This window comes from Plecotus auritus (assembly GCF_963455305.1).
Source record: "Plecotus auritus genome assembly, chromosome: 3".
NCBI lineage: Eukaryota > Metazoa > Chordata > Mammalia > Chiroptera > Vespertilionidae > Plecotus > Plecotus auritus.
Genome location: NC_137772.1, coordinates 169,221,936 through 169,245,475, shown reverse-complemented (window position 1 = coordinate 169,245,475; position 23,540 = coordinate 169,221,936). Strand labels below are relative to the sequence as shown.

At 40.1% G+C, this 23,540-nt stretch overlaps 1 protein-coding gene across 24 annotated transcripts in view; it reads right to left on the bottom strand.

Moving 5' to 3' along the window:
* R3HDM2 (R3H domain containing 2) overlaps window positions 1-23,540 on the bottom strand; it is a 212,756-nt gene that overhangs the window by 71,151 nt on the left and 118,065 nt on the right. For 15 of the 24 annotated variants that reach the window (XM_080662995.1, XM_080663017.1, XM_080663012.1 and 12 more), the window contains exon 3: window positions 8,241-8,319. The exons of 8 other annotated variants lie outside the window; for them this stretch is intronic. In XM_080662995.1, the coding sequence (XP_080519121.1) occupies window positions 8,241-8,289 (49 nt within the window). In that variant the 5' untranslated portion in view covers window positions 8,290-8,319. Of the gene's footprint in view, window positions 1-8,240; window positions 8,320-9,615; window positions 9,747-23,540 lie in introns of those variants that run through there. One more of the 24 variants, XM_080663015.1, reaches the window with a different exon arrangement.

Here is a 23,540-nt window from a genome sequence, read left to right as displayed (position 1 = left end):
ATGCATATATCACTGAGTAAATAATTCTGCAAGATTAAATGATGATGTGTTTATGTTCTATTGTTCTATCTGCTCATTGGCCACCAGGTCAGCCAATCTGATCCGGGACTCCATGGCAACAGGCTCTATTACTAAGAGCTATAAGATGAGATTCTCCTTACTTTTTTATTTTTTAAATAAAGCATTTCCCACAGAAACTGTTGTAATACTGTCAAAGAATAGTCTCTACAGAAAAATAAGAAATACTGCCATTCTGATATACTAAAAATGAATAGTGGGTGGAAAAGTCAATAGCAATGACAATGAATCTATGCAAATAACAAGGGATCTCTGAAACTCTGGAGATTTTGCCTTTTTAAATTAGTAGAGAAATTTAGAAATCCTTGAACTGTGAAAAACCAACACCAGCACAAACTGAGGGATTAACACAAGGGGAGTGCTGCCTAGCTAAAATCACAGTATTGGAGCTTCCCATGCTATAATACACAGAGAGCTAAAAGTTCTAATTTAAGACTGCTAAACTTTGTAAGTTTTCCTAACTTTTTTCTTTTTAAAAAATATATTTTTATTGATTTCAGAGAGGAAAAGAGAGGGAGAGAGAGATAGAAACATCAATGATGAGAGAGAATCATTGATTGGCTGCTTCCTGCAAGGCCCCTACTGGGGATTGAGCTCATAACCCAGGCATGTGCCCTTGACCAGAATAGAATCTGGGACTCTTCAGTCCATGGACCAATGCTTTCTCCACTGAGCCAAACCAGCTAGGGCTCCCTAACTTTGTTTTAAATATTAAAATTAGCATTAAAACAGGTATCAGGCTCTTATGCTCTATATTCTCAAATCACAATCAGCTCATACAGTCCTGGGAATTCTATGTCTATCCTCTTCTCTATACTCTCCTCCCAACCCCGCCCCACTATTCTTAGAGAAACCATGTCCAAATGAGGAAATAATACATTTGCTCGTCACATACCATATGCCCCCATTCGTTCTCCCTCAGCTACAGATCTCCTTGAAGAAAAGAGGAAACAGATAATTACAAACTAGATGAGGAGACTACACAAAAAAAACCTGACCATTCTCCCCAATGGTGCTCATTAACATTCTAAAATCCACCTGACTTATAAAGTATTCCCCTTTCCTAGCATGCTTTTCATAATAATTGATGTAATATCTCTGGATGCAACAAGCAACTTTGATCCCTACCTTCTAGTATATGGTGGTAAGTGAATGCTGAGAAGCAGAATCTGATGTAAGGATTAAAATTAGCTTGAAAACCATATATTTTCATCTGGTTTATTCTATTGTGTATTGTTTTAATCATTTTTAGATATACAGGTCAGTGACACTAAGTACATTCACATTATTGTGTGCATTATAGAAAACTAGAGGTCCGGTGCACAAAATTTGTACACGGTGGGGTGGTCCCCTCAGCCCAGCCTGCACCCTCTCCAATCCGGGACCCCTCGGGAGACATCCCTCTCACAATCCTGGACCACTGGCTCCTAACTGCTCACCTGCCTGCCTGCCTAATTGCCCCTCACTGCCCCCCTGCCAGCCTGGTCGCCCCTAACTGCCTCCCTGCCGGCCTGATCACCCCTAACTGCCTCTGCCTGCCAGCATGATCGCTCCCAACTGCCCCCACCCACGCCCCCCCCCCCCGGCCTGGTCGCCCCACGCAGCCTGCTGCTCAGTCATTTGGTTGTCCCTCACCAATCCCCCTGCCGGCCTGGTCACCCCACACAGCCTGCTGTTCGGTTGTTTGGTTGCTCCTCACTAATCCCCCTGCCGGCCTGGTCGCCCCATGCAAGCCTGTTCGGTTGCAACGGTCACTTAGGCTTTTATACATATAGATGGTCTCAGACAGGAGAGACTATAGTGGCCCCAGCTGGGTAGCTCAGTTGGTTGGAGAATCATCTGGATACACCAAGGTTGTGGGTTCAATCCCCAGTCAGGGCACATACATGTAACCAATGAGTACATAAATAAGTGGAACAACAAATTATTTCTCTCTCTCTCTCTCTCTCTCTCTCTCTCAATTCAATAAATAAAAATTGAAAGAGATTATAGTAATTTTTTCTATGACTATTTACTATATCATGTTAAGACACATTAAGAATTGTAGTGAATATGAAGAATAAAGAGTCAATGTTAAGAATATCTGATACTACTGCCCAGTAAAAACAGCTATCACATGTGTATTTTCAGTATGTTTTTCACATGCTGAATGTAGTTTCTTACATGTACATCTCAGTTTCCAAACACATCCAAAGTAGATGGAAGTCTCTATCTTTTGTCAGCACTTGGTTCCAGGGGACCCAATCTATAAGGGCAGACTAACATGAGAAGCAACAGAGTACCAGAAATACCTAGAACAGTGGAAAAAACTTTTTCGTTACACTGTTTCAAATTTTCCAAGAAATCTTGAGACAACCCAAAAAGGGGGGTAAAAACAACTTGTAATGGGAGTCATAAATTATATCAAAGCTAAAAAACAAAGTCACTGCAAAAGAAATCACTATTAGGCCTCTCTTTACATCAGTTTCCTTTATATCTTCATAAAAGAAAAACAAAACATTTCACTCTAGTCCTATAACCTTTCTCTTTTTTTAAAAGATCCTGTGCCAGTATTGTATGCATAGAAGGACAGCATATTTATTGATCTCAAGACAAGAAGCTGAATGAATAGGATATTTTCTCAGTCATATAGCCTCCCAATATAGAAAGTGTCAGGCTCTGGTCAGAGGCTATCTTCCTTACATAACTAACAACAGCAGCAGCTATCACTTATTGAGCATTTACTGTATTCTAAATACCATGCTCAGGGATTTATATAAATCATCATATATATTTTCACCATAACACATTCTGAAAATTTATTTTCAGATACCAACAGTAAGGATTAAAAATTTTTTACTCTTTTTTTTTTATGGTCAGAAAAGTACTATAGGCTTCTTTATACTTATAGAAAACATACACACATATAAGAAAAATCACCCATAATCTATAACTCATAAATAACTGCTATTAATATTAGCAATGTTTTGAAATATATTTTTCTAAACTTTGTTTCCTTATTAGTATGAAATTTGTTTGTATCCATATGGGATATGCTTCCACATCCAATAATTTTAATGTACTTTATATTATACAGAATACTAGAGGCCCGGTACATGACATTCGTGCACTGGGGGGCCGGGGGTGGGAGGCCCTCAGCCTGGCCTGCACCCTCTCATAGTCTGGGACCCCTCAGGAGATGTCCGCCTGCCAGCTTAGGCGGACATCCCCCGAGGGGTTCTTAGCGCTGCTGCAGAGGCGGGAAAGGCTCCCGCCACCGCTGCTGCGCTTGCCAGCGGTGAGCCTGGCTTCTGGCTGAACACACTGACCACCAGGGGGCAGCTCCTGCGTTGAGCGTCTGCCCCCCCCCTGGTGGTCAATGCATGTCATAGCAACTGGTCAATTTGTATATTAGGGTTTTATTATATAGGATTTTTATACAATGCTTTTTACTACTACTAAAATTGTGACCATTTTCCCATTATTACTTTTTTGTTGTTGTTTTAATATATTTTTACTGATTTTAGAGAGGAAGGGAGAGGGATAGAGAGAGAGAGAGAGAAACATCAATGATGAGAGAGAATCACTGATCAGCTGCCTCCTGCATGACTCCTACTGGGGATTGAGCCCGCAACCCAGGGATGTGCCCTTGGCCAGAATCGAACCTGGGACCTTTCCGCAGGCTGACACTCTATCCACTGAGCCAAACTGGCTAGGGCCCATTATTACTTTTTAACTAGTTCATTTTAGCCCTGGCCAGTGTGGCTCAGTGGTTCGAATCCTAGTCAAGGGCACATACCTGGGTTGCAGGCTTGATCCCCGCCTGCAGGAGACAAACAAAAAATAATTTAACTATTTCCCTATTATTGAATATTAGAAAATGTTAATTTTTATAATAAAATAATACTGTGATGAGTTTCTTTGCATCTAGATCTTCATTTACATTTCTCCTCAACTCCCTACGATAAATACATTCAAGAGTTAATACATTTTGGAAATAAAAAAATTCCCCCTTAATTCACTTCAGTTAATAGAAGCAAGGGCAGTCATACTATCTAATTATAGTGTTTCTTACCTATTCCCCCAGCAACATATAATGTCCACTTAGCATATCTCATGGCATTGCCTGGACTTTAAGGACATTCACCCAGACAGAGCTTCTTTTTTTTTTTTTTCAGCTCATGCCCCTTTTTAGTAATACTGGCTCTCTTTTCCCACATATCCCACTAGAGAAGATATGTATCCTGTACTCCTTAAGCCTCACTGGCCTAAGAAAATTAATAGGGAGGAAAGGATAAAAAGTTATACAGGTAGATATTCTTTTTGCAATTAATGTTAGACACCTTAATAGCTCTTGTCCGTGTATCTTGGTAGTTTAGAGAGCAATCCAGAAGATGAAACTTCAAAAACCACACAAGAAGAACACTCTCTAAGTCTTTAATATGAAATTAAAAGAAGGTAAAAGGCCCTAGCCCAGGGGTGGGCAAACTTTTTGACTCGAGGGCTACAATGGGTTCTTAAACTGGACCGGAGGGCCGGAACAAAAGCATGGATGGATTGTTTGTGTGAACTAATATAAATTCAAAGTAAACATCATTACATAAAAGGGTACAGTCTTTTTTTTTTTATTTCAATAGTTTTATTCATTTCAAACATTTTAACAAGAAGAATGTAAACACTAATTATAATTTGAAACTTCAAAAAATGGAGGAATCATAGCACAACAACATACCTTATATTGAAGATGGCAAAGGCAAAATAAAACTGCCTAACAAAGGAAAGGTACAAAAGCCTTTTAAATTAAACTTAAATATAATAAAATAATTTAAAACTAAAACAAATAGAAAAGAACAAAATGTGTAAACAGTAAATTAAACATTTTCTTTAGTGCAACTTCCAAATTATGCCCGGGACGTAGATGTAGATGGCAATGTAGACTGGGTTGAAAGGTTTTTGGTCTTTAAAACGTCAACTTCAGTGGGCACAGTGTTGTTGGTCTCCTTTTTAGCTAATGCTCTGATACTGTGCTCTCCAGGGGTGTGTCTCCCTACATCACCACGATAACGTGTCTATGCATTCCCAGGGTGATGTCGGGGGATGCGTCCGCGGGCATTACAAGGAGCCTCTGGAAGATTGAGAGGTTGTTCCTTCTACTGAATGGGCAGATATAAATCCGCCCACTCAAAAGAAGGAGCTGTGGCCGTGTTTCCCAACGTTGCCATGTTAACACTGCTGCTGGTGAAGGAGCGGAGGGGAGAGCAAGAGAACCCTCCGCTCTTTCGGCTCCGGGGCCCGATAGAACAGCCGAACGGGCCGGATCTGGCCCGCGGGCCGTAGTTTGCCCATGGCTGCCCTAGCCAATTTGGCTCAGTGGATAGAGTGTCAGCCTACGGACTGAAGGGTCCCAGGTTCAATCTCAGTCAAGGGCATGTACCTTGGTTGCATGCAACCAATTGATGTGTCTCTGTATATCGTTATTTCTCTCTCTGTCTCTCCCTCTCCTCTCCACTCTGTATAAAAATCAATGAAAAAAAAAAAATCCTCGGGTGAGGATTAACAGTAACAAAAAAAGAAGGTAAAAGGGCAAGGAGATACTGGCTAATTTAGTATTTGTTTGTGATTTGACATTTGGTCCATTTAAGATCCTAGATTTTTTAAAGCTAGAATTTAAAGACATTTTGAGCCTAGCCAGCATAGCTCGGTGGTTGAGTGTCAACCTATGAACCAAGAGATCACAGTACAATTCCCAGTCAAGGCACATGCATGGGTTGTGGGTTTGATCCCCAGTGTGGAGGGGAGCGCAGGAAGCAGCCGATCAATGATTCTCTCTCATCATTGATGTTTCTATCTCTCTCTCTCTCTCCCTTCCTTTCTGAAGTCAATAAAAATATATTTTTAAAAAGTTTTTAAGATGTGGTATTTCATATAAATCTTATACTTTCACAAACATATGGAGGAAGAACACCACAGCAATTCACACACTCAGAAGATACGAAGTTTCAGAGGTATACAATAAAGATAAGTGTCCTAAGATATTAAAGTAGATCAGAGTCAGTGGTAGAAAATAAACAAAACAAAAAAATTAAAAAACAACCAACCATCATCTACAGAAGTCAAAAGCTCAAAGAAAGAAAAAAAACTGTTAATCTGAGGGAACATGTTTGCAATTTAGCCTATAAGCATCAAATTAGAAAAGATACTTCCTAAAAGGATCAACAGTGTCAAATTTAAGTTTAAATATTTAGATTATATTTATATTCATTTTAGAAGCTCAATATCCTACATGGCTTGAAAATCTCTCCTGGCTTCCTCAAAAATTACAGGTGATCTGAAGACATAAATAGTATTACCATGTTTAATTTCTAAATATCAATAATAATGTCTAATGCTAAGTAAGCCTTTTAGATTACCAGGAACTATGTTAAAGCCTTTCCATGCATTAATTCTTTTAATCTTCAAAACAACCCTAGTAGGTGGATGCTATTATCTTCATTTCATATTTTACATATGAAGAAATGGAGGGGTTAAGTAATGTGTCCAAAGTCATAGAACTAGCAATTGGCCTAGCCGGAAATTGAACTCGGGCAGCCTAAGTCAGAGTCCAAGCACTTAGCCACTATACTTTTCAAAGAAAGAAGCTTCTAACAGACTATATAGCAGTGGGAGTGGGTAGGTTAGGAGAGAACATGAGAGAGAAGTACATATAGTAACTTTTAGGCACAGAAATAGTCATTATCAATTTCACCAGAAAGGTCTTCCAACATAAGTCACATTTTCAATTATCCCAATCAGGGTGATGCTAAATACCTTTGCAAAAGCAGTTCTGAATCTTTTTTCCTCCTTTAAAAAAAAAAAGTGGAGCCAAAACCGGTTTGGCTCAGTGGATAGAGCGTCAGCCTGCGGACTGAAGGGTCCCAGGTTCGATTCCGGTCAAGGGCACGTAACTTGGTTGCGGGCACATCCCCAGTAGGAGGTGTGCAGGAGGCAGCTGATCGATGTTTCTCTCTCATCGATGTTTCTAACTCTCTATCCCTCTTCCTTCCTCTCTGTAAAAAATCAATAAAATATTAAAAAAAAAAAAGTGGAAAAAAAGGAAGGATAAAAAGAAACTAAAATCTTTTCCTTGACCTTTTCAAAACCTTGATGCTTAGAAAACAAAGATTAAAAAAGAAGGTATTTTCATTTGAAATAAAGAGACTTAATAATATAATTGCTAATGACTGAAACATTTAAGAAAGACTTTAGGTCTATTCCACCCACTCCGAAATGAAAGGACAACCAAGTTAACAAAACCCTCATCTTTTAATTTCACAGCAGTTTTCTTCCCCCTCAAAGGCTGGCTATTCCAGTCCTAGCTGCAGACAGGGAACTGCTCCCAGTGACGTCAGAGCAGTCTCCCAGCAACGATTAATGAGGGTTGTCCACCACAGGGGTTTCCTGAAAAGCTAGCAAGAAATTGTCCACATATTTGCTGCAATATTGAGATGCAAGATGCAGTGGAATTCTCTTAACCCTTATAGCTCCTCCAGTCTCTGGCAAGTTTCTAAATAGGTTATTCTGGAATGCTCTTGGTTTACCTTAGGATTATCACCACTCCCACTCCCTTCTCTCCAAATAAAATTAGAATTTTGTTAGTTTGAAATATTTATGGCTATAATACATATTCATATAATTGAATGACCATAAAAATAGGACTGCACAAAGTAAGCTGAAAAGCAGCCATTACTCTTTTCACTTCACATATTACTTAGAATAATGAAAGCACAGAACAGAAAAAGAGTATCAGGATAGAAAATAAAACAGTAAATTCTTTTTTTTTTTTTTTTTTTTATGCCGAAACCGGTTTGGCTCAGTGGATAGAGCGTGGGCCTGCGGACTGAAGGGTCCCGGGTTCGATTCCGGTCAAGGGCATGTACCTTGGTTGCAGGCACATCTCCAGTAGGAGGCGTGCAGGAGGCAGCTGATCGATGTTTCTCTCTCATCGATGTTTCTAGCTCTCTATCCCTCTCCCTTCCTCTCTGTGAAATATCAATAAAATATATTTAAAAAAAAAAAAGTTTAAAAAAAAAATAAAACAGTAAATTCTTAAAGGTACTGTTCCACATATGCTATCCAAACACATCCATAGAAAGGAAACCTTAAATTCTCCTAGGCTCTAAGTCTTCTGAATTTTTCACACTGACCTTTGCAGGCAGCCCTCCAGAGATCAGTGGTATTAAAATGGAGTTGCATAAAAAGGAGCAGGAAGCCCAAGCACTTAATCTAAAAAAAAGAGAAGTTAGGTTCATACCTAAGAGTTTATCTAACAATTTCTTCCTAAAGCTTTGCTTTAGCTCTAGACATTCAGAATGAGAGTTTTACTTTAACAACAGTGGCAAGAAATTTTATATAACCACCTATTTTTGAGGTCTGCTTCAACAGTGTACAAACTGCATGCTCAGGACCAGTGCAAATAAGATAGAAAAATTCCGAATTCCAAAACTCAACCTAGAATTATTCATGGATGATGGGTTCTAGAAACCTGCTTATGAGCCCTTTTCAAAATTTCATATTTAGAAAAAAACAATTCGGTAAAATTCATTAGCAGTAGGATACATAGGGTTAATTAAGGCATGCTGCTTCAGCAATCCTGACTTTGACCCCAGCCTATTCTAAAAGGAAACAAACAAAATAGCATCCTTATCATTAACATCTCATTTTGCTCTAAGCTCTGTTCAATCCACCCAGTTATCATCAAGGCGTATAACGCACCGGTTCTGATGGATTTTTCTTCTTCCTTCTCTGTCCCCTCCCGCTCAGAAGAAAAAGACTGCAAACAAATTCACTACGTCACTGGAGGTAGAGGGAATCCCATCTCTGCACTCTTTAGAAACCAAGGCCAGCAAACAAAAACAAGCCAATTATGAGAGACAAACAAGTAATCCCAAATAAGGAGCAGTAAACCCCCAGGGAAATTCTTATGACAACCTCAACAAGTCAAAGGCATGTTTTAGTAAAAACACTGAAAAAATTCCTCCTAAGATGTTCATGATAATAATAAAAAAAGCTTTCTAGAAACAGTAAAGGCAACATCCTTCTTCTTATCACATTCAAAGACTAGGAGACAGTTACATAAAGACATAGAACAGAGAGACATATTCACCAGCTGGGTGTGGATAGCTGTGGAATGACACCGTGAAGGATATTTATAGGGGATTCCCTGCTTCCTGCAATGTGCGTCAACAGCATCACCACAGAGAACAGAAATCACCACTATTTTCATAAGCTAAATCTGAATGAAGCATCGCTTGAAATAGCCATGGAAGAAGTAAAATCTGAATATAGGAAAAAAGTTCCAGCAAGCCTAATTTTAAAAATACTTTAAATAAAAAAAACAAACACGAAAATGCCCAAAACCCCCTATAAAACGTAACTCTTGAACAATCTCTCATTTCCCTAGTGTGTGTTATATAGTTAAATTGGCTAAGATACAAAAGATATCTTTCTAGCTTCTCCCCCATCCAGTCTGTGGAGTTCAAGGGCTTTTATATAAAGAAATAAAAATTATCCAAAACTCACCCCAGATGGATCTGCACTTAAACCAACAGCGAGCTCACATTATTAATGGAGACCTCATTGTAAGAATCAGTTCTGCCGGAATTTTGCTGGAAGAAATTCCTTCTGGGAAACCTGTGCCTCTTACTCCACCCACAGTCCCCACTTGCACCCTTCACCCTTGAATGAAATACTGCGTCTCCAGCAAGCTAATTGCTCTGACAAGCAGCTCTGAAGCAGTCCATGGCCCAGCTGTTCAGAGGGATGTCACCTAGAGCTCTGCCAACAGTCCATTCGTGTGCGCGCGCGCAGACACACACACACGCGCGCGCGCAGACACACACACACACACAAACACACACACACACACACACACACACACGCTGTAAGAGCACCCCCTTCCACCTCCTCTTCTCGCTCTCATTCAAGCAGTTCAGTGACATGCCTGCCTCCACACTGCTCTGAGGATGGCTTTTTAAAGACACAGCAGCAGCTCTTTTCTGCTGCATATATTGAGATGCCAAAATAGAGTCTTATTAGAGAAGAACAATGAGTTGGAGATATGTATTGAATTAAAAGTTCACTTTTAAAATTATGTTGCTTTTTTCTCATCTGCAAAATAATTGAGGCCAGAGAAATGGTCTTTGCCTAAGAGCCACGGAGCTGGACTTTAGAAACTAAGACCAAACCTAGTTATAGAGAATTTTTTTTTTCCAGAAAGCTATATTTAGTAAAATTATTCTTCATTTTGGGAAAGAAGGTAGGCAACATTGGATACTAGTAGCTATCTGTTCCTTTTCCTGTATCTGTCCCCAAAAGGAGGGGGAGAAGACTTTAGCCATAAAATGGGGGAATGAAGAAATTGTGAAGGCACCTTACTGATAGAACTGATACAAAAGGATGAGAACACAGTATAAGGATGGGGATGAGGATAAATAGATTAAAGTAAGTGGTACAAAGGACACCAAGAAAGAATAGTAATAGTTCTTGAGAGTATGTATGGCTCTGGGACAGAAGACTTAGAAGTGACCTTAGGCCCTAATTTATAAGAACCTAAGGAAAAGTAATAATGATCTATTGCTACAGCAAGTAATGGACATTACAGGTGGTGCAAGGTCTGCAAGAGCACAAAATAACATATGGGTAAAGCCTAGTCATTCTGAGAAAAACAACAAAAACTGTCACAAAGACAACTAGTCATTCATTCAACCACATATTTGTTATGTGCTTATGTTCGTACTATGTGCCAGACACTATGATATGCTCTAGGAATATGAGATAGATTCATTAAGGATCATACAGAAGAAGAAAAAAAAGAGGATTCTGTTTTTTCTCTGAATGAGATGAGAGCCACTAGAAGGTGGATCCTGAAGGGCCAAACAGACCACTGAACGGAATCTGGCTTTTATACTAGCAAGATGAGATACCATTGGGGGTTTTAAAGCAAAGAAATGGCATATTTTTTATGTATATTTCTCATTTGCCTCCAAATTTTTGAGAAATTACTAGTGTACACAGAATTTGCAAAAAGAGTATAATAGTCATCTAGACTCACATACAGATCTAGTATATACAAGTATGTATGCAAAAATTTACACATATTTTTTCAGAACTGAGATGTTCTCATAATGACCCTTCATAGCTAAAATAATTCCATGTGTATCTCTTAACAAAAAGGTTACTCTGAACTATTAGAATAACCACTGGCCACTTCCCAGATGAGTTAATGAATAATATACATGCAAAGCAGATATAAATATCACTGCAAAAACTCAGAAAACTGAAATGGCTTTGGGATTACCACTGACTGAAGGCTGGATAGAAATTTCAAGCTGAACCCAACTAGGTCAAATGTCTGCTAAAATAAAAGTCAACATTCATTACAGCATTTAAACAAAACCCAGACCCTTGTAATATAATATTCAAATTTTCCAGGACATAATCCAAAATTACTTGGCATACAAAGAACCAAGAAAATCTCAATTTGCATAGGAAAAGAGATTAACAGATACAATCTGAGATGACACAGATGTAGAAACTATCTCACAGCTATTATAGTAGCTATAATAAAAATGCTCTAAAAATTAGGAAAAACACTCCTGAAACTACGGAAAGACAGAATGCCTCAGAAAAGAAATTGAGGATATAAAAAAGAAACAAATGGGAATTTTAGAACTAAAAAATATAACTATCGCCCTAGCTGGTGTTGCTCAGTGGTTAGAGTGTTGGCCCCCCACACTGAAGGGTCTCAGGTTCGATTGCTGGTTAAGGGCATCTACAGAGTTGCAGGTTCGAACTCAGGGTATGCAGGAGACAACCAATTGATGTCTCTCTCACATCAAAGTTTCTCTATCTCCCTTTCAATCCTTTCCCTTCCCTTCTCCTCTTTCTAAAAATCAATGGGGAAAAAATATATATCCTCAGGTGAGGATTAATATATATATTAATTATATAAAACAACCAAAATATAAACATTCACTTGGTGTGTTCAATAGCAGAACAGAAATGACAGAAGAACTAGTGAATTTGAAGACATATCAAATTTTAATAGAAATATCAAATATGAAAATAAAGAGAAAAATGTTTGGGGGTGGGGTGGGAAACAGATCATCAGGCCCTAAAAAAACAATACCAAAAACTCTAATATTTGGGCTATCAGTATCCTAGGAGGGGAGAGAGTGTGTAAACCATTTGAAGAAATAATGGCTGAAAACGTCACAAATTTCACAAAAGACATAAACCTATGGAGTCAAGAAGCTCAATAATACCCAAACAGAATAAACACAACAAAATCCACTCCTGACTTCATCATAATCTAACAGCTAAAAGGTAAAGACAAAGAAATATTGTGAAAGCAAACAAAAATGATGCACTGATTAATAAGGGAACACTTACCAGAAACTATGAAGAGCAGAAGGAAGTAGAACATATTTAAAGTGATGAAAGAAAAAACTATAAACAGAGAATTCTATATCCAGAGAAAATTGTCTTTTTTATTTATTTATTTATTTATTTATTTTTTTATTAAATAAATCTTTATTCAGATTATTACAATTATTTCTCCTTTTTTCCCCCATAGCTCCCCTCCACCCATTTCCCACCCCACCTTCTGCCCTTACCTACCCCCCACTGTCCTCATCCATAGGTGTATGATTTTTGTCCAGTCTCTTTATGAACCCCCCCATACACCTTTCCCCCTGAGAATTATCAGTCCACTCCCTTTCTATGCCCCTGATTCTATTATATTCACCAGATTATTCTGTTCCTCAGGTTTTTAATTTACTTGATTTTTAGGTTCACTTGTTGATAGATATGTATTTGTTGTTCATAATTTTTATCTTTCCTTTTTTCTTCTTCCTCTTCTTTAAGAATACCTTTCAGCATTTCATATAATACTGGTTTGGTGGTGATGAACTCCTTTAGCTTTTTCTTGTCTGTGAAACTCTTTATCTGCCCTTCAATTCTGAATGATAGCTTTGCTGGGTAGAGTAATCTTGGTTGTAGGTTCTTGCTACTCATCACATTGAAAATTTCTTGCCACTCCCATCTGGCCTGCATAGTTTCTGTTGAAAAGTCAGCTGACAGTCGTATGGGTGCTCCCTTGTAGGTAATTAACTGTTTTTCTCTTGCTGCTTTTAATATTCTCTCTTTGTCTTTTGCTCTTGGCATTTTAATTATGATGTGTCTTGGTGTAGTCCTCTTTGGATTCCTTTTGTTTGGGGTTCTGTGGGCTTCCTGGACTTGTAAGTCTATTTCTTTCACCAGGTGGGGGAAGTTTTCGGTCATTATTTCTTCAAATAGGTTTTCAGTATCTTGCTCTCTCTCTTCTTCTGGCACCCCCATAATTCTGATGTTGGTACGCTTGAAGTTGTCCCAGAGTCTTCTTAGATTATCTTCAACTTTTTGGATTTTTTTTTTTGCTTTTTGCTTTTTCGGTTGAGTGTTTTTTGCTTCTTTGTATTTCAATTCTTTGACTTGATTTTTGTGTTCCTCTTGTCTGTTTTTGGGTCTCTGTATAATATTTTTTATTTCAGTCAGTGTATGTTTAATTTCTAGTTGGTCCTTTTTCATCTCTTCGAGGGTCTCGTTATATTTATCGGCCTTTTCTAGGATATTCTTAAAAAGCCTTATAACTGTGGTTTTGAATTCTATGTCCAGTCGTTTGTTTTCCTCCATTTCTTTTGTTTGTGATCTGATTCTTACACGCCGCATTTTCACTGCTTCCCTGGGTTGGTAGATTTGTGTGCTAGGTTTCCAATTTGGCCTAGTGGGTCTGCCTCCCCAGTTAACCTGAGGTGGACACTCTTGGTGCACCCCTTTGTGGACTGTGTGTACAGCCTTGTTGTAATTAAGTCTTGATTGTTGTTGGTGTAACTGGGAAGAATTGACCTCCAGGCCAGTTGGCTGTAAGGATCAGCTGTGTCTATGCTGGGAGAAGTCCGGTGCTGGAGACAGCCTTATAGGATTAGACTTGCCAAATTGCAATAGCCTCTGTGCTCAGCTTGGATGGGGTGGAGTCTCAGTCTTGGCTTCCCGTCAGCCTTGCCCTTGCGCGCACGTGTGTGCCTTCAGTCCTCTGCCTTCCTGGCTCCCGATTCTCCGCCCGAGAGTCCAGACTCCCCCCACAAGAGCGTGGGTCCCCAGGGGCTCGCCTGGAACTGGGGTTCACTGCAGTCAGAACTGGGGCTCACTACAGTCAGAACTGAGGTTCAGTGCCGTCAGGAGCCTCTCACTCCCTTCCGCTAGGGAAAGCCTGTGGCAGCCTCCGCAGCCTTTGTGCGCACTGGCGCGCGCGCGGACTTTCAGTCCTCCGCCTTCCCCGGCTCCTGAGTCTCCGCCCGAGAGTCCAGACTCCCCCCACAAGAGCGTGGGTCCCCAGGGGCTCGCCTGGAACTGGGGTTCACTGCAGTCAGAACTGGGGCTCACTTCAGTCAGAACTGAGGTTCAGTGCCGTCAGGAGCCTCTCACTCCCTTCCGCTAGTGAATGCCTGTGGCAGCCTCCGCAGCCTTTGTGCGCACTGGCGCGAGCGGACTTTCAGTCCTCCGCCTTCCCCGGCTCCTGAGTCTCCGCCCGAGAGTCCAGACTCCCCCCACAAGAGCGTGGGTCCCCAGGGGCTCGCCCGGAACAGGGTTTCAGTGCAGTCAGAACCGGGGTTCAGTTCGGTCGGGGGCTCCCTTCCCCCTTCCGCCAGAGAAAGTCAGCCAGGCTCTCAGCCGCCCTTCCTTCTGCGCGCACAAAGCCCCTTTGCCGTACCTCCAATTCTCTGTGAGCTTTTCTCTATCCTTCTAGTTGTTGAATTTTCACTCAGTCAGCTTTCCTGCGGTTCTGGATGGTGTCCGTTCTGTCTTTTAGTTGTAGTTTTAAAATTGTTGTGCGAGGCAGCAGTTTAGGTGTTTACCTATGCCGCCATCTTGGTTTTCCTCCGAGAAAATTGTCTTTAGGAATTAAGATGACATAAAGATATTCTCAGATGATAGAAAGCTAAAATAATTCATTGCCAGTAGACCTTCTATAAAAGAATGGCCAAAGAAAGTTCCCCAAATCTGGGAAAGCCCTAACCGGTTTGGCTCAGTGGATAGAGCGTCGGCCTGTGGACTCAAGGGTCCCAGGTTCGATTCCAGTAAAGGGCAACTTTGGTTGCAGGCACATACCCAGTAGGGAGTGTGCAGGAGGCAGCTGATAGCTGTTTCTCTCTCATCGATGTTTCTAACATCGCCTAAGACCATCCCTCTCTGTAAAAAATAATAAAATATATTAAAAAAACAAGATGGGAAATAATACAACTACACTAGGAACACCAGAAACAACAAAAGAAAAATATAAATGCTAAATATCTGGTTACATACAACAGATTATTCTTCCCATACTTAGTTCTTTAAAATGAGTTTAAAAGCAAAAATTATAAGATTGTAACATGGAGTTTTTAATATACGTAGGTAAAAATAATAGAAAGCCAACTACATAAAAGGGGGATAGGAAAGAAACCTATGTAGTGGTAAGGTTTTGACATTCCACCTAAAATGGCAAAATATTAATTCTAAGTAAACCACTAAAAGTTAGATGTGTATACACACACATACACATATGTGCATGTATATGTGTTGTATGTGTGTGTGTGTACTAAAAGAGGAGAGAGTTCCCTAGAACAACTAATAAAGTGGATGCTGCATGGACATGTTCCCTGGAACAAACTGTAATTACAACTAAAATACAGAAAAACTTCCTGAATAATCAATGGAAGACTTGCAGGAGAGAACCCTGATTCTGAGGACCTAAAGCATAGACTACATAGAGACTGGTAGGAGGGGTGGAGGTGCAAAGGGGCTGGCCGGGTGCCCACAGACAGCAACTGAAGTCCTGGAGAGATATCTCAGCTGTGGAAGGTTGCCACTAAGAACTCTCGGATCTAATCCCCAAGCTAGGCCTCCCAGCAGAGAGTACCAGAACTGAGAAGGGAACCCACATAACATCTGGCTGTGAAAAGCAGTGGGGTTGCTGTCTGCCAAGGAGTGATGGCTGAAATTCAGGCACCCTCTTAAAGGGCCAATGCACAAAATTCCCTGTGGAGCCACCCACCTTGTGCTCTAGCAGAGGGAGGGTGGAGTAGACTGGAGCTGTGTGAGCAGAAGCAGGACTGGGGACTTGCGGGTTAGAGCTCAGAAGGCAGACACCCCCAGTTTGCTGTGCTGAGTCATTCCCTCATGCAGGGGAGGACATCTTTCCCACACAGATATTTGCCTTGCCTGCAGGGAGGAAAAACAGTCGACCCACCCTATTGGAAAACACCTTGCCCTGAGGCCATATAAGAGTCTAAAAATAACAATTGGCCTCCAGGCAGAAGCAACCACCCCACCCTGTTGAAAAAAAAACTTTTGCCACACCTGAGGATGATTGCCAGGGTGCAATTCAAGTCCGAATCCTATCCATCTGTAGGCAGAGGTGGTCTCTGGAGGCTTTGAGTCTTTGCCTGATCTAATTAGTCAGCAACAGCATTGACACTCTCCTGCACTAGAGATTGGAAGGCATAGCAAATCTACCTAATACATAGTCACAAATCCCAAAAGATAGCCCAAATGAGACAAAGAAACAATCCTCAAATGAAAGAACAAGAGAATTCTCCAGAAGAAGAGATAAATGAAGCAGAGATAAGAAATTTATCTGAAACAGAGTTCAGAGTAATGATGACAGAGATGCTCAACAGCATGAAAAAAGTTATAGTAATTATGAAAAAAAGAACAGTTGGAAATAATGATATAACACAAATAAAGAACACATTGAAAGGAATACCCAGCAGATTGGGGAAGTTGAGGATCAAATCAGTGAATTAGAAGACAGAGTTGAAAAAATCACTTAATCAGAAAACCAAAAAGAAAAAAACAATGAAAAAACAGGAGGACAGCTTAAGGGCTCTGTGGGACAATATGAAATGTAACAATATTATAATAGCAGGTGTGCCAGAAGAGGCAGAAAGGGAGAGAACGTGTTTGAAGAAATAATGGCAGAAAACTTCCCTAACCTGGTAAAGGAAAGTCTCACAAGTTCAGGAGGCACAAAGAACCCCAAATAAGAAGAACCCAAACAACCCCACACCCAGACACATCATAATTAAAATGTCAAAAATTAAAAACAAAGAGAGAATCTTAAAGGCAGCAAGACAAAAGCAAACTGTTACCTACAAAGGAGCTCCCATAAGGCGGACACCTGATTTCTCATCAGAAACTCTACAGGCCAGAAGGGAATGGCATGAAGTACTCAAGGTAATGGAAAGCAAGGATCTGAAGCCAAGATTACTATATCCAGCAAGGCTATCATTCAAAATAGATGGTCAAATAAAGAGCTTCCCAGACCAAAAAAAAATAAATAAGTAAGGCCAAAGGAGTACATCACCACCAAGCCAGCATTACAAGAAATGCTAAAGGGAGTACTGTAATGAGAAGAAAAAGAGAGAGAAATCTAGGCATACAGAATTAAAATGGCAATAAGTAAGTACCTATCAATAAAAACCCTAAATGTAAATGGAGTAAATGCTCCAATCAAAAGGCACAGGGTAGCTGAATGGACACAAAATCATGACCCAATTATATGCTATCTACAAGATACCCATCTTAGAACAAAAGACACACACAGGATGAGAGTGAAGGGATGGGAAAAAATTTTCCATGAAAATGGAAAAGAAAATAGAGCTGGAGTAACAATACTCATATCTGACAAAATAGACTTTAAAATGAAGGCCATCACAAGAGACAAAGGTCACTACATAGTACTAAAGGAATCGATCCAACAAGAGGCTATAACCCTGGTAAACATATATGCACCCAATATAGGAGCACCAAAATATATAAAAAAAACTTCTAGAGAACTTTAACAGAGAGATCAACAACAATACAGTCATAGTAGGGGACTTTAACACCCACTGACTTCACTGAATAGATCTTCCAGACAAAAACTTAATAAGGAAACAGTGATTCTAAAGGACACAATGGATTAGATGGATTTAATTGACATTTATAGAACATTTCACCCCAAAGCAGCAGAATATACATTCTTTTCAAGTGCACATGGATCATTCACAAATATAGACTACATGTTGGGACACAAAACAAATCTCCACAAGTTCAAGAAGATTGAAATCATATCAAGCATCTTCTCAGATTACAGTGGAATGAAATTAGAAATCAACTTCAGTAAAAACACCCAAAAACATTCAAACACATGGAAGCTAAACAGCATGTTATTAAACAATGAATGGGTTACCAATGAGATCAAGAAATAAATAAATAAAAACTTCCTGGAAACAAATGAAAATGAACACAAAACAAGCCAAAATCTCTGGGACATAGTAAAAGCAGTCCTGAGAGGGAAGTTCACAGCACTACAGGCACACATAAAAAAAACAAGAAAAATTACAATAAACTATTTAACGCTACAACTTAAAGAACTCAAAATTTTGAGAACAACAAGAAAAGCCCAGAGTAAGTAGAAGGAAGGAAATAATAAAGATCAGAGCAGAAATAAATAACATAGAGACTAAAAAAAAAATCAATGAAACCAAGAGCTGGTTCTTTGAAAGGATAAACAAAATTGATAAACTGTTAGCCAGACCCATCAAGAAACAAAGAGAGAGGACACAAATAAATAAAATCAGAAACTAAAGTGGAGAAATAATCACTGACACCACAGAAATACAAACGATTGTAAGAAAATACTATTAATAACTGTATGCCAACACACTGGACAATGTAGATGAAATAGACAAATTCCTAGAAAAATACAACCTCCCAAAACTGAATCAGGAAGAATCAGAAAACCTGAATAGGTCAATAACAACTGATGAAATAGAAGCAGTAGTCAAAAAACTCCCAGCAAACAAAAGCCCAGGTCCGGATGGCTTCACAGGGAAGTTTTAACAAACATTCAAAGAACTAACACCTTTACTCTTCAAACTATTTCAGAAAATCCAAGAGGAAGGAACACTTCCAAACTCCTTTTATGAGGCCAGCATTATCCTAATTCCAAAATCAGATGAAGACACTACAATATCCCTGATGAACATATAAATGCTAAAATCCTCAACAAAATATTAGCAAATCAGATCCAGCAATATATTAACAAGATCATACATCATGACCAAGTGGAATTTATTCCAGGGATGCAAGGCTGGTACAATATTCACAAATTAATAAACATGATACATTACATAGACAAATTGAAAGACAAAAATCACATCATCCTATCAATAGACACAGAAAAAGCATTCAACAAAATTCAACTCCAATTTTTATTTTATTTTATATATTTTATTGATTTTTTACAGAGAGGAAGGGAGAGGGATAGAGAGAAACATCGATGAGAGAGAAACATCGATCAGCTGCCTCCTGCACACCCCCCACTGGGGATGTGCCCGCAACCAAGGTACATGCCCTTGACCGGAATCGAACCCAGGACCTTTCAGTCCGCAGGCCGACGCTCTATCTACTGAGCCAAACCGGTTTCGGCTCAACTCCAATTTTTTATAAAAACTTTCAGCAAAGTGGAATAGAGGGAGCATATTTCAACATGATAAAGGCCATATATGACAAATCTACAGCCAACATCATACTCAATGGGCAAAAACTAAAAACATTTCCCCTAAGAACAGGAACAAAACAGGGATGTCCGCTTTCACCACTCTTACTCAAAATAGTACTGGAAGTCCTAGCCACAGCAATCAGACAAGAAGAAGAAATAAAAGGCATCCAAATTGGAATGCAAAAATCTCATTATCTGCAGATGACATGATATTGTACACAGAAAACCCTAAAGACTCCACCAAAAAACTACTAGATTTAATAAATGAATTTGGCAATGTAGTAGGATACAAAATCAACACCCAAAAACCAATGGTTTTTTTTATACACCAATAATGAATCCTCAGAAAGAGAAACTAAACAAACAATTCCATTTACCATTGCAACAACAAAAAATTAAGATACCGTATTTTTCTGTGTATAAGACACTATTTCTTTCTAAAATCACTAAGACTGAAAATGGAGGGGTTTCTTATACAGGGAAGTCAGCCGAGGAGGGAGCCCTGCGGGTGGGTGCGTAGCTGCCCATACCTTTCAAACAGGCTTCCTCCAATCACGAGCCTTATTGTTACTGATGTCAGCTGATGCCGTAATTGGAGGTGGAAGTGGAGAGTGTGCAGATGCAACAGGAGAGTGAGCATTCTGAGCCCATAAAGATGTCAAAAAATAACAAGATAAATACCAGTAAGTGATTGTCTTACTCTGCAAATTTCAAACTGAATGTAATCAACTATGCAAAAGAGCATGGAAATAGAGCTGCAGAGAGACAATTTGAACCTCCCCCCACTGAGTGTATGATCAGACAATGGAGAAAATAGGAAGAACAACTCCTTAAGATGCCAAAAAGAGAAGAAGGCCCTAAGATGAAAACCAGAAAAATGTTTAAAATATTGATTACTTAATTTGGGGTTGGAAAAGTGGGGGGCAACTTATATATGGGGTAGTCTTATTCACGGAGAAATACAGTACTTGGAATAAACTTAACCAAGGAGGTAAAAGACCCGGAAAACTACAGGATGTTGCAAAAAGAGACAGAAGAAGATATAAACAAGTGGAAGAATATATTGTGCTCGTGGATTGGTAGAATCAATATCATTAAAATGTCCATACTATCCAAGGAAATCTACAGATTCAATGCAATCCCTATTAAAATACCAACAGCATATTTCACAGAGCTAGAGTAAATACTCCAAAAATGTATATGAAATCAAAAAAGACAATGAATAGCTGCAGCAATTTTGAGAAAGAAAAAAAAGTTGGAGCAATCACAATACCAGATTTTAACTTATACTACAAAGCCACTGTAATCAAAACAGCCTAGTACTGGCACAAGAACAAGCATATAGAACAATGGAACAGAGCAGAGAACCCAGAAATTGACCCAAGCCATTACACTCAATAAATATTTGACAAAGGAGGCAAGAGCATACAATGGAGTCAAGAGTCTCTTCAACAAATGGTGTTGAGAAAATTGGACAGATACATGCTAAAAAATGAAACTAGACCGACCACCAACTTACACCATACACAAGAATAAACTAAAAATGGATAAAAGACTTAAATATAAGTCGTGAAACCATAAAAATCCTAGAAGAAACCAGAGGCAACAAAATCTCAAACATCTCCTGTAGCAATATGTTTACAGATACATCTCCTAAGGCAGTGGTCGGCAAACTCAGTCAACAGAGCCAAATATCAACAGTACAACGACTGAAATTTCTTTTGAGAGCCAAATTTTTTAAACTTAAACTTCTTCTAACGCCACTTCTTCAAAATAGACTCGCCCAGGCCGTGATATTTTGTGGAAGAGCCACACTCAAGGAGCCAAAGAGCCGCATGTGGCTCACGAGCCGCAGTTTGCTGGCCACAGTCCTAAGGCAAAGGAAACTAAGGAGAAAATAAACAAATGGGACTACATCAAAATAAAAAGCTTCTGCACAGCAAAAGAAGCCATCAACAAAATGAAAAGGGTGCCCACTGTATGAGAGAACTTATTTGGCAATGATACATCTAATAAAAGGTTAATATCCAAAATATATAAGGAACTCATACAACTTAACAAAAGGAAGACAAACAATCCAATTAAAAAATGGGCAAAGGACCTAAATATAGACACTTTTCTAAAGAGGACCTACAGAAGGCCAAGAGACATGTGAAAAAATGCTCAGTCATTAATCATCCGAGAGATACAAATCAAAATGACAAGGAGGTACCATCACACACTTATCAGAATGGTTACCATCAACAAATCAACAAATGACAAGTGCTGGTGAGAATGCAGACTGATGCAACCATTATAGAAAACAATATGGAGGTTCCTCAAAAAATTAAATATGGAATTGCCATTTGCCCCAGTGATCCCACTTCTAGGGATATATCCTAAGAAACCCAAAGCACCAATCAGAATGAATTATGTTCATAGCAGCACAATTTACAATAACAAAGATCTGGAAACAGCCCAAGTGCCCATCAGCAGATGAGTGGATAAAAATTCTGTGGTATATTTATACCATGGAATACTATGCAGCAATAAAAAAGAAGACTCTCTTACCCTTTGAGACAGCATGGAAGGACCTGGAGAGTATCATGCTAAGTGAATTAAGTCAGTCAGAGAAAGACAAGTATCACATGATCGCACTCATATGTGGAATCTAAGTAAGAAAATAAACTGATAAATGCAGTGGATCCAGAGACATGGAAGCATGGACAGAGTGTAGAATCTCAGAGGGAAGAGGGGGAGGGTAGGTGGGTGGGAGGTAATCAACCAAAGACCTTGTATGTATATATGCATAACCCATGGACACAGACAATGGGGTGCTGAAGGCCTGGAGGGGGGGCGGGATGGGGGCAGGCTAGAGGGGGTCAATGGGGGAAAAAAAAGAACATATGTAATACTTACAACAATAAGGAATTATTATTATTATTATTATTATTATTATTTTAATATATTTTATTGATTTTTTACAGAGAGGAAGGGAGAGGGCTAGAGAGTTAGAAACATCGATGAGAGAGAAACATCGATCAGCTGCCTCCTGCACACCTCCCACTGGAGATGTGCCCGCAACCAAGGTACATGCCCTTGACCAGAATCAAACCCGGGACCCTTCAGTCCGCAGGCTGACGCTCTAGCCACTGAGCCAAACCGGTTTCGGCAATAAGGAATTATTTAAAAAATATACTATGCCCAACAGGTATGGTTCAGTGATTGAGCATCGACCTACGAACCAGGAGATCATTGCAGGCTCAATCCCTATTAGGGGACATGCAGGAGGCAGCCGATCAATGATTCTCATCACTGATGTTTCTATCTTTCTCTCTCTCTCTCCCTTCCTCTCTGAAATAAATAAAAATACATTAAAAAGTCTATATATATAAAAAGGCAGCTACTGTAATGGCCATAATGACCTAACAACTGGTCACTATGACACCCACTGTGGCCAGCGAACCGGCCCTCTCAGAGGGTGGGGCCAGTGGCCAACCTCTTGGCCCCTCCCCACTCCTGGCCTGCCCCTGATCAGACTCTCTCACCCCGATCAAGAGGGGGCCTACCGGCCAAACACCCCCTTCCTCCCCCCCCCCCCCGCCAAGGCCAGCCTCGACCCCGATCAGCCCGCCCCACCAAGATAGGCCCGCAGCCCCTCCCTCTGGCTGCCCTGCCCCTAATCGCACCCCCCACCCCAATAGGGGGTGGGGCTGGGCGGCCAACCTCCTGAAGACCCTCCCCCCGGCTGCCCCACCCCTGATCACACCCCCTACCCCATAAGGGGTGGGGCTGGCCAGCCAACACCCTGCAGCCCCTCCCCCAGATGGCCATGCCCCCAATAGGTCCCCACCACACTGATCGGCCTACAGCCCCTCCCCCTTGCCAGCCCTGCCCCTGA